General features: G+C 35.0%; 1 protein-coding gene across 1 annotated transcript in view; it reads left to right on the top strand.

The window, feature by feature from the left end:
- The window catches only part of TBCD (tubulin folding cofactor D), a 152,298-nt gene that overhangs the window by 95,444 nt on the left and 44,404 nt on the right, over positions 1-12,450 (top strand). Inside the window, exons 18-21 of the mRNA XM_015810193.1 lie at positions 4,680-4,765; positions 8,138-8,218; positions 9,178-9,251; positions 10,792-10,909. Coding sequence (XP_015665679.1) covers positions 4,680-4,765; positions 8,138-8,218; positions 9,178-9,251; positions 10,792-10,909 — 359 coding nt within the window. The remainder of the gene's footprint in view (positions 1-4,679; positions 4,766-8,137; positions 8,219-9,177; positions 9,252-10,791; positions 10,910-12,450) is intronic.

The following is a 12,450-nucleotide window of genomic DNA, read 5'->3' as shown; positions in this document are numbered from 1 at the left end:
TTTTCTTAACACCTTTTTGACAGTTAATTATAAAAATAGCGAATACACCATTTTTTAACTTTTCCACCAACACCATTAACATCTCTATTCCTTCCATAGGATTTCCCAAAATTAAAACCAAACCATCTGGAAATTTTATAGAGTTTTTAACTTTCATTCTAGCAATTCTTTTGTTGTATCTTACATCTCTATTTAAAACTTCAAGGGTTAGAATGAATAGTAACAGCGGACATCCTTGCCATGTCCCTATTACAAGGTTTTATTAGTTCCCCATTAGCTATAATTTGTGCCTTTTTTTGAAGTATATACAGATGTTATTTGTTAATTTTAAAAAATTCCAAAATCCATTGTCCTTCAGGATTTTAATCAGAAAAGTCCATTTCAAATTATCAAATGCAGTGGGTAGTGGGTAGTCAATTGTTAAAGGTGCTTTTACCTTGGTGTATAATAAGATTCCTTACCAAACATGCTGTTTATAGCATCTAGGGAACTGCACTGTGGACAATTGTCATTCAGGTAATTTAAGTACATGGTCATGCCCTTTGAAAAATGTGTACATTTCAGCTAATTCAAATCAGGATAATAGAATAATCACATCGTAACAGTAGTTTGCTATCTGCATTGGCAGACCAGCTGGTCTGTTTTCAGATCCGGTTCAAAGTGCAGTTCATAGTCTGTAAAGTCCTCAATGGGATATCTGAAAGAATCATTATTTAGAGACTGTAGAGAATATTTGTAGCTCGGGTTGTAGATTTAGGCAGAGGTCTGTCCTCCAAGCTTGCTGCTTGGCTCCTGGGAACCATCCGGAAGCTAAGCAGCAAACTTAGAGACAAATTTCTGCCTAAAAAGAATGATTATTTCTTTATTTACTTTCCAGAACTGTGATATCATTCTAAGGCTCTTCTTCATGGTCTTCTAATAAGGCTTTTTCACAATGATCATTGTGTGGACTATCCCCTCCATAGAGGTTTACCTGCTACTTATTTTTGGTGCCATATGAAGCCTAGTTGTTGCTTGAGAACTTTTGAACTTTAGTTGTTTATTATCAAGAAAAGTATCCCCATTGTATACTTGCATTTTTATTCATGTTTCCAAATTGAAGTGACTTTCCTTAGCAGAAGTATTTCTTAATGTATGTATTACTGCAGATACTTGAGACGCTGAGAAAAAAAAAACATAAAAGGTTTTGAAGAATCTCCAGATCAGTGGTGATGATTGCAGACTAAAACATTAACATTTTATGCAAAATAGAAGAGCTCTGCCAAGAAGATGAAGAGATTACAAATTGATATCCTAAGGATAAATGAGATGTGTTGGAAAAGATCTGGGTAACTTGATACAATAATGGAAGGAACATTTTATTTTGGAATTGGTTTTATATTGGCGGTCCACTAATGATCGTGGGAAAATCCAAGAATAAGTCATAATTTTATACCCAAATGTTAGAATATTATTACTATCAAGATACCTTATCTATATGAACATCCATATTTATGACTCCATATTTATGACATCCATAAGCATGATCACATAAGTGATCATGCTTCAGTTGAAGTATGTTTTGGTTGTATATAGATTTCCTCCATCTTTAATTAAATGGATCAACATATGGTTTCTATTTCTTCTGCAAGGAGTCTTACAAAAAGAATTAATTCATCCATTAAAATATCAAGGAGAAATCTGTTAAAATATCAAGGGGGAATAGCCTTATTTTGGCTGTAAAAACTTCAGACAAAAGGTAGACATTTTGGGTTAAGGCACCAGGTTAGAAAGCAGGAGAGTGTGAGTTCAAGTCCGACCGTAGGCATGAAGGCTGAGTAGGTAACTTTGGGCCAGTCACTCTCTCTCTCAGCCGAACTCATCTCACAAGGTTATTGTTCTGAGGAAAATAGGAGAAGGAGGGTGTTTGGGTATGTTTGCCACCTTGAGTTATTTGTAAAGGTGGAGTACAAATAAATAAAGAATGGCTGGATTTGAGCATAAAATATTATGATTATTTTAATCTATCTCATTGATAATTATGTGCAGCGTGAAACAAAAATAAAATCCTTTGTTCTGTGTCAAGACTAACACCTTGTGGCTTGGAAAAACAACCAGAGCATTGGACAGGTCAGAATCCAAACCAAAATCATTTAGGTTCATCTGATATTTGACCAAGACAAATCTGGAGAGTTATGAGGGCAAATTATGGAAAGGCTGGTATGTCTTGTCCCTCTCTCCCTTCTTCTCATCTACTTCCTAATATGTTCTTTCCTCTTAATCTCCCCTTAGCCATTGTCAGTCTTGAATTCAAGTGTAGCTTATTTGCTATGTCCACCCAAGTCCATTCAGCCTTTCATGCCTTTTCTTTACCTGCTGCTGCTGCTGTCCTGCCTGCAGTAGCCCTTCCACCAGCCCTACCTCTCCACTGCCACGTACCCCTGTCTTCTTTTTCCTCAAAAACTAACATGCATGCTTCAACGCCGTGCATAAACACGCAGTCTATGATTTGGTCTCAGCAGAGTCTGATCCATACAGATCCATACTCTGTGTATGGAATGCTATGCACATCCCACATTCTACAATTTTGGCTGGTTTGGTCTTTTTCCATTTTATTACCAGATACAGCAAAATCTAAATTTGTTTCTATCTTAAATATTTATGTATGCTGACTGACTGTGAGTCAAAAACGACACGGCAGTAATTCATAATGGAAGGGAGTGGGTGCTGTTTTGCAACGTTTCAGAAGCCAAAATGTCTGTTTTGCTCTGAAGGATTTATTTGAGACACAGTCATCATAAATACGTTTTATACTCGGGCCATTTAAAAAATGATATTGCAATTATTGCATGGGCCATATATGTAATAATTATTATATAATCATACAGATTCTATCATTAACACAGTTATTTATAGCAAATGTATTTATCAATAAAACTGAAAGCAACTTTTGGTCATACGGAGATTAATGAGATGTCAGAGTTAACGTAAGGAATAAATGCAGTTCCAAACAAAGGTAGTCCTCGACTTACAACAGTTCATTTACTGACCGTTCAGAGTTACAACAGCACTGAAAAAAGTGACTTATGACCATTTTTCACAGTTACAACCTTTGCAGCAACCCTATGATCATGTGATCAAACTTCAGATACTTGACTGGTTCTATGACTGGTTCATGTTTATGGTGGTTTCAGATTCCCAGGCTCATGTGATCCCCTTTTGCGACTTTCTGACAAGCAAAGTCAATGGGGAAACCAGATTCACTTAACAACCATGTGACTAACTTAACAACTGCAGTGATCCACTTAACAACTGTGACAAGAAAGGTCGTAAAATGGGGCAAAACTCATTTAACAACAGAAATTTTGGGCTCAAAATAAGTCGAGGACTACCTGTATTCTAGAGGCAATGTATAATTTGTAAGAAGGAGAAGCATATAAAATTAAGTATGCTATCTCAATTGTTCTTGGTTTGGGAAAATGTTTTCTCTTAGTGCTGACATTGGCATTGTTTGTTTACCAAGTTAATACCTGGATAGTTTGTTTGGTAGAATAGTTTGTTTGATAGAATGTGTTTTCTTTCTACGTTTGTTTCATACTATAAAATTGCAATTTTATTTCTTGGCCATGGTGTTCTTAAAATGTGTACCTAAAAGTATATTTTTGTTCATGAAGGATGTACTGATTTACCTTCCTGGATAGTTCTGGTTTTTATGTACTTTACATTTTTTCTATATTCATTTGTCTTATGGTTAATATTTATATTGATCTGTATAATTTTGCTTTTAATATGACTTTATAGAGGTGACGAATTATATGCCACTCAGATTATTTTAATTGGAACAGTTTGTAAGCATTCTAATAAATAAACTGATCATACAGAATATCTACTTTGGAAGACCATCTAAGTATCAGCAATATCTTTTTAACAGTGCTCTTCATGGACTGCAGAGATTTATAAAAAGTTCACAATTGTTCTCAAGTATTCCTATATTCTAAGTATAATCAATAAGGGTGTCTAGCCAGACCTTTCTCCATGCATCCATACATTTTACTGCTGCTTTTACCCCGTCCTTTCCCTCGTCTTGTTATGAGATTTTAAGGAAACTTCTTTTCACTGAATGCAACTGTTCACTTTATCTGGTCTGGAAGTGTAGAAAGCTGTATTATAGTTCGGGTAAACACAAATATGAATATCAATTTTGTTTTTGCTCAAAACGAGCTCAGGGAAATGTAGGAGAAGGTGGGATAGGGGGAGGTTTGACACAGAGTCACCCTATATTCTGTTTAAATTTAGCTTTTACATATTCATTAAAATGCATCTGTAGCCTTCTAATTTATTGTGACTTTAATAAGAATTACTGAAAACTGAGCTAAACTATGCCTACACCTATGTTCATTCTCCTATTTTACAACTGTCATTTTAGTTGCTCTTTTATTCATATCCAATCAGTTGAAGAATACTGAATATGCTTCAGAATTTTGTCTTAGCAATTTTAATACTTGTCTTTTATCAATCAGTATTTTTTGGAAATTAAGTCGCAATAACTACCATCAACAGTTTCATTTTGTGGTTGAATTTATAAAGCAGAATATATTTTTCCCCCAAAGGAAAGTTATTCTAATAATGCGCTAGCAACTTTTCAAAGTAAAAATTTGGAATTATGTGTGATTTCTATTTTTGTGTCCTAACTTTCATAGGGGACTTTTCCGCATGGAATTGACATTGTGACTACAGCTGATTATTTTGCTGTTGGTAACAGAGCTAATTGTTTTCTCAATATAAGGTAAGAATACTATAAATTTAAAGCAAAGAAGAAACATGACACTGTTTTTCTTTAAAATTTATTTTCATACTTCTATCTGTAATTATATTCATATAACTGAGAGAAGATCAGCATGGTTCTACAATATTCTTTGTTGAATGAACATGCTGGCATTTTATTTTTCTTAGAACAATCTAATTACAAGAAATTTCAGAGCCCATAGAATTTGATTTAGAACAAAGACTAAGAGTCAGGATTTCACGGTAGTGAGATGATAAGGTAGTGAGTTATCTTTGTTAGCATAGAGGTTTGTCATAACCAAGGGCTCAGGATCCATTGGGTCTTAGACACCAAAATGTCCTTTAAAACTCATTGCTCAACAAAATACTTTGTTTTGGCAGTATTAATAATAGAAGTGTTATTTGTGCACATGTACCTACATGCTCGGGTATCATGCGGAAACCTTTGGAATATCTGTCTGTATTTCTAAGGGGATGCAGTGCGTGAAGACTTCAAGCTATAGTTTAGATGGCACTTCACAGAGCAGCCTTCCAATATTACATATTCATGCCCTTAAAGTTCTTAAGGCATTCTGACAGAGCTCAGATCTACCTGTAATATTCATTATGAGTATCTGGTCTTATCTAGCTTCTTCACTTTTTTTACTGGGTTAATATAGAATGCAGCTCTTAGTTTTGACTGCCATAGTTTGGTTAATCAAGTTCTTTTCTGGAAAAAAATTACAGTATTACATGTAATTTTTCTGACTTAGGGAAGACATTCAAAACTACAATAGCAAACTCTAAAATTATTTAGCCATACTCTTACCATTTCAGTCTGTGCAAATATATATCAGTCCAAAACCAAAATGTACCCTGATCATCAGTTTGAATCAATGGTGGGATTCAAATACGTGAACAACCGGTTCTCTGTGTTGATGCCGCTTCCGGAAGTCCACAAAAATTAGCTACCAGTTCTGCCGAATTGATGCGAACCAGCTGAATCCCACCACTGGTTTGAATTCTCAAACCTGTGAAGCAGAATCCACGTAGCTACTAGTTCATATGAGTGAACTACCATATTTTTCCGTGTATAAGACACACCCTTGTATAAGATGCTCTGGCATGTGAGTTCCAAGTTTACAGCAAACAAAGTCAACGCTGGGAGCAACCACCTCCCAGCGCTCTAAATAGACACCTCCCGGCTGGCCCCACCCCCAACCCACGTAACCAGCATCCGGCACGATGAGCATGCATAGTCAGTTCACAGCAACAGCCTTCCGACCCTGGTAAACAAACTGGCGTAAGCACCGGCATGACAGCAAGGCAAGGGAAGCAAAGGCAGGTTTTAAACTTCCCGCCATTTCTCCGTGCCGATCAACTGTTCGGCAGAGCGCTGAATAGCTGAGCCGGCAAATCCGGAAGTTTTGCTGCCCACTATTATCAAGCAGGATGGCCTTGCAGCTGCATTCCACAGGGTCGCCAGCCAGCATACAGGTGTGAGGGAGGGAAAGGGCTGTCGCTGCCATCCATGCTGTTGGTCCCATCCGCTGCCTCTGGATGCCGCCATCTGACGATCTTGCCCCCTCCCCCCTCCCGCTAGTGGCAAGCCCATAGGGGCTTGACACCTGCATCAGGCGGCATGGCAACGGCATGTAAAGAACCCGCACAGGCATGCCCTGGGCTGCGGAGGTTACCATTATTTTTTCGTGTATAAGACGCACCTGATTTTTGAACAGGGTGTTTGCAGGAAAAAATAGCGTCTTATACACGAAAAAATATGGTAATGGGAATATAAAAGGTACTGGTTGAAGATTTACAAGCATCTGTTTGATGGGAGAGCCCATGCCCAAGAAAGGAGGCCTTCAGGAAAGAAAATCTCTCTGTTCTGGCTAAATGACACATTTTTCATAAATGTAGTCTGACCTCCTGGCTTTGTGGTGCAGAATATGAATTCCTGCTTTAGGAAGAAAGTATCTTCATATATTAAAAGGTTGAAGTGTGCTTTCTTATTTCTGTTACTACATAGGTCCTAAGTTACAATATTTGTGATCCTTTAATCTATAAGGATTAACCCATCTCCATCATACTCCACCCTTCTTTCCTACACCTTCTTCCTACACACAGCCAGTTTCTCAATTCTTCTTTCCATGGCTCAAGAATAACAAGACAATGCCAGTAGGGTGGAGACAGTTCTTTCCAGTTTTTCTTAAACAGCTGATTAAGAATGATGATAATTATGGGTCTTTTATGACCTGGAATACGAAAGTTCCATTCTCTGCAACAGGTGATGATCAAAGATTTTATGGTAACCCTCATGATTCTTAGGGAATATTGACTTATAGGCTTGGCTTTCTGTAGGAATGACCAATTATTTTAGAATTGCTTTTTAAATTACGCAGATAAATGAAAAGATCTAACTCAGTGGTAGGGTTTTTTTTTATTGAGGAATGTCTTGGATTTTCTCCCAGCCCTTCTCCATTCAGTCCTTTGAAGGGAATAGAGAAATGTGGGATCTTTGCATTCTGATTTTCCAAAGCGTCTGTTTTAAGGATTTTAGAAGCAAGTTTGTTTTAACTGCTGTAATTCTAATGAATAACCATAAGAAAAATATATTGGAATAATTTATATCTTCACAATTATGCATTTTAAACTATATTTGAATGTTCATAATAATTGCTTCTAAATATTTAATACAACTAATGTTGCATACCTTAACATCCTACAATTTAAAACCCTGTAAGTTCCTGAAGCTGCTTCTGGGATTTTGTCAATAGCAGAAAATGTATCCAGTTTTATTTTTAGACCTGCTGCTGCATGTCATTTAGCTAATCAAATTGCAGTTGAAATACATCTCTAGATTTTAAGAAAATGTGAGTTTGTAATCTGCAATACTTGATTATAAAATGTTCTGTTTTCTATTATTTTGAAAAGATTGTTATAATCTATGGTAGAATTCAACACAATTGCTTAGAGAGGACACTTGTGAAAAATATGGATGTCTAATCTGACTATTTGACCTGTTAAATATAATTCATTTAATTATAGAGATGAATTTATGTCTTACCATGGTAGCAGTATATTCTCTTATGAATCACAAGTTCTCCTTAAATATTGAAAGTACAATCGACGGTTATTACCCTCCAGATCCATGCTTGTGAGTTTCCCCAGTTCAGTGTATGAAGCAAATGTAGCACCATATCACCTTTTTATATTCTAGTGGAAAAAGGTAGAAAAAAATTATTTCTTTTAAAATTAATGATATAGAAATCTTTGACAGAACTGTTAGAAAAACAGGTTCTTTGCTGTAGATAGGAATATTGCCCCAATATTACATGGAACAAATGTTGAGCAATCTTTCTGTGATTTTTATGTATTTATTCAATTTCCTCAGTGTATATGTTGCTGGATTTCCTGAGTATACACAGCCAATGATTGATCATCTGATTAACATGAAGATCAACCACTGGGATTGGTATGTTTAATTGTGCTGATTTGTAATAATTTGATCATAAAAAACAATTCTTTTCTAAAATGTGTTAGTAATGTATTTTTTTCTTCTTTTTTAATCTGGAAATTCACATTTCTACAAATTGCTAACACTAGTTCACTCATTTCTGAAGGTTATGACATCATTCAAATCAAGTTCGATAACGAAATGAATTAATGCCAATATTTTCCTTTTTGAGATTGAATTAATTGAATTGAATTAATAATAATTGAATTAATAATGGTGAATCCTTAGCTGATATGCTCACTATTATTTTGTTTTTATTTTTGTTCCTTCACATCCCCATTGGTTCTTGGTGGTAGCTTGAAGTAATGTCTGCAGTCTTCTTGGCAAGGATTTTTGGAAATGTTTGCCAGTGCCTCCTTCCTAGGCTAGACAAAGAGTCACCCAGTTGGGGTTTTGGGCCTCAGGCAGTCTTCTAACTTCCAGTCAGACAACTAGAGGAAGAAGAAATAGAAAGGACAGTACAAAGTGAATACTAGCTTACTCTCTGATAAATCAATGGCAACAGCATTATGAAAATACATATAAAGTCAACATTTCATATCTGCTCACCACTCTAAAAATGAACTCCTGGTTCATTCTGCTTTTTTCCTGGAACACAGTGAACTGGACATTCTGAGGTTTTTGGGTTTCTGGAAGTGACTATTCCAGAAAAGAAAGTGGGTAGCAAAGTTACAGAGTATGGCTTCTATGAAAAAAGTAGTGGATTTCTACTTGAACAGCTTCTGATTCATTGATAAGAGACTTTGGAACTCTAATAGTAGCTGTATTTAATGAGGGTTTTTTTCTAACTAACACTGTTTCCACAAATGTGTTTCCACATTTCTATTTTTAAGTGCTTGTGCCTGAGTGATTGACATAGAAATATGCAAAATAAATTACATATTTATTGGTTCTCATCTTTCTTCCTGATTTTTTAGTGTTATTCGGGAGCTTTCATCCAAAGCTCTGCATAATCTCACTCCATTGGCTCCTGAATATATGACCAGGGAAGGTGAGTACAAACACTCTTGCATTCAAAAGTGCCTAGAATGAGCTCAAAAAGAAATCAACACTTAATCTTAGATTGCACACTTACAAACTATATAAGCACCTTGATCAAAATATTTACTTAGCAGTATATATTTATATGTGTATTTATGCATAAATAAATTGCATTGCATTCAACAGGCCTTGGTCCAGTTATAAGATATAAGATTGCATCCTGTCTGGTTCATAGAGTAATTCCAAATCTCAAAAGCTTATTATTGATTAAAAAAATTATAAATGTATAAAGCCATAGTTTTAAAAATAAAATTTCTATGCTTTATTCCAACCAATATTAGAGATATTGTTATACTGTGTAAGTGCTGAGAATTGTTCAATGCTCCTTTTGCTTAACATGTGAGATTTTCTGGTCATCTCTATTATGCTTATTATTTTCTGTAACGCCTTCCTATGCATTTTAAATTAATTGACAATTATGAATAGAAGTCAGCAACAAAGAATGTGATGACTATTATTTTAACAGGTTTTTGTACCTTGCACATAAATATAAGTTTCATGGAGCAAGTTCAAAGCGGACATGGATCATTTTGCCCTAACTTTGCAATTAGCAATTAGATTGCTTATTAAAAACGACAGCCCACATAGAGGCTGCTATAAAAAGAATTAGTCCCAGATGAGGAATTATTAGAAAGATTATTTTAAAAGCTGCTAATATTGTAGCACGTTTTATAAATTTGTGATGGGGCCACAGCTGGAACACTGTGAACAGTTCTGGTCACTGAGCTTAAAAGAGGATAATGTAATATAGGAAATGGTGTAGAAAATAATAACTAAAATTAGTATAAGGACTGAAGCAAAGACTATGGTACCTGGGATTTTCTTGTAGCTTAAAATAAAGATGGGTAGAGAAGTTTGAATTACCCCTTTCCATTTACTGTGTTGGAATTTGGAGTCATCCATTGAAGCTTAATGCAATAACAAGAAATATTGTGGAATATGACGCCATCAGATATGATGATGGTTATCAACTTAGATGGTTTAAAAGCAGACTGACAAATTCAGGCAATCGAACAATACTAGTCTTGATGTTGCTGTATTGGTGGGAGGAGGGCTCTTGCCACCTTGTTCATGTTGCAAGTTTCCTAAATGCACAAAATGCTAAAATAGACCCTTTCCTAATCTAGAAGGCTTATCTTACATTCTTATGTCTATGGAGATTCTCAGTCATGTCCTGGATGCTTTTTGGGACCATTCAGTTCAGGTACAGTTCTGACTGAATGGTGGACTGAAGAAGCTTCTCGGATGAGAAGCAAAACGTCTTCAAGGAAAAACAAAGTCCAGTTGCCTTTTGAAAAAAGCACCTTTGGAACGTACGTTCTTATTTTTTGTGGTCTCTGAGGCTTATTTGCCCTTTGGAAAACCCCATTAGTCTTCTATTTTCTAAACTACCATAAGAAAATACCGGTATGTTCTCTCTAGAAAATCTCTGTATAGAAGAGATTGTTGTGTAATTTAACTTACCACTTTTCGTATTATGTGTCTTACAGTTGTACCAAAGCTGCTGACTTTAGCAGTTGGTATAGATCTCCATACCCGACATGGAGCAATTCTAGCATGTGCTGAGATTACCCATGCTTTGAGTCTTTTAGCAGAAGAAAATAAGAGGTAACGAGAACAATATTATTGATTTAGATGTCCTTTTATCCTTAACCTTTTTAATCATTTCACCATGTAAAAATCTTAATAAGTGATAATTTCATAGAGTACAGTTTTCAAGGTATATAATAATTCATATTTTCCTTGTTCCTAGATAAAAATTTTTTAAAGCTATAGCTCAATCATAGCTCATTATGGTTGTTTAATTATTGTTTATTACTTACTATTATCAGGAATTTCTTTTACTGTTGGCATCATCCATTAGTTTTTTGTAATTTGCCTCTGTAGATCAGAAAAGGGGTCACTAAAATTGTCATATAGCTGTTTAAATTATCTTATTATTTTTTCCTCCATTAGGTACAGTATAACACCTCATGAGTGCACTTGATTTTTTAAAGTTATTTTGAATTATTTGTTTCTCATATCCTGTTACTAAATGTGATCTCCTATATAAGAGTCTACATTCATCAGAGAATAAAAAAATATGATTAATTAGAAGTATATGCTTAGTTGTACTTTGACTGTGAGTATATGCCAGCATAGTTCAATTCTTTTTCTTTACTTCTGACTTCTACTCATAGTAAAAAGCTATGGAGATTTCTTCTTATCAGTCATTATAAAGGGACCAAGACTTAGATATTTCAATACGTTGATGGACATAGGCTGCAAACTGTTATCTGCATCTTCCTCTACTTTATAGTAGTTACTAGAAAACTAGAATTTAATCATTTGTGAAATATTTTTTCCTAGAGTTTTTTTGTAATATTTTAAACTTAAAGGATTAGAATTATGGATTGCTGTAGAATAACACACATTATTTTTTTTTAATCTATGTAAAGCTAGGTAGATATTTTATTGCCTTGAAAGGCATTATGAGGGTAGGTGGAAGACATTCTTATTTCAGAATAGAAAGATTTTTTGAAAGGCGCAGCAATTTGCTTGAAATCATACTTCATTTAGTTTAATCTGTTGCTCTCCCACTCTTTATTCTATATTTAACGAAGATGGGCTTCCCCCCCCATATTCCATTGAGAAATAGGGTGGGTTATTTGCATTATATAGGGTGTAAAATTACTAGATAACTAGTTTTGAACAGTGATTAAGGACACCAGGCTACATTCAAGGAGACTACGAGTTCAAGTCCCACTTTAGGAATGAAGCCAGCTGGGTAACCATGGGCCATTTACTCTCTGTCAGCCTTAGGGAGAAAGCAAGAGAAAATCACTTCCAAAAAGCTTGCCAAGAAAACTTCAGGGACTACAGTACTCCAGTCACTGAAAATGAAGATTGATTCCCAAAAACATATAAAAAACAAAAAAAATCCTTGGCTTTACATTTTGATTATTTATTCGCACTTGTCATTACAAAGATTTTATGTTCAGATTTTCAAAATCTATCTATGTAATGTTTTTTCTGTTCTCTTAAAATGCTTTTTTGGGATTTTGCCTACCTGCCCCCCTCCCCCCCGATGTAGGCACTTAATAATAATAATAATAATAATAATAATAATAATAATAATAATAATAATAATAATAATAATAATAATAATA

This window comes from Protobothrops mucrosquamatus, unplaced genomic scaffold (genome assembly GCF_001527695.2).
Source record: "Protobothrops mucrosquamatus isolate PMUCROS unplaced genomic scaffold, P.Mucros_1.0 scaffold_36, whole genome shotgun sequence".
NCBI classification, from domain to species: Eukaryota; Metazoa; Chordata; class Lepidosauria; order Squamata; family Viperidae; genus Protobothrops; species Protobothrops mucrosquamatus.
This window is presented reverse-complemented; position numbering and strand designations above follow the sequence as displayed.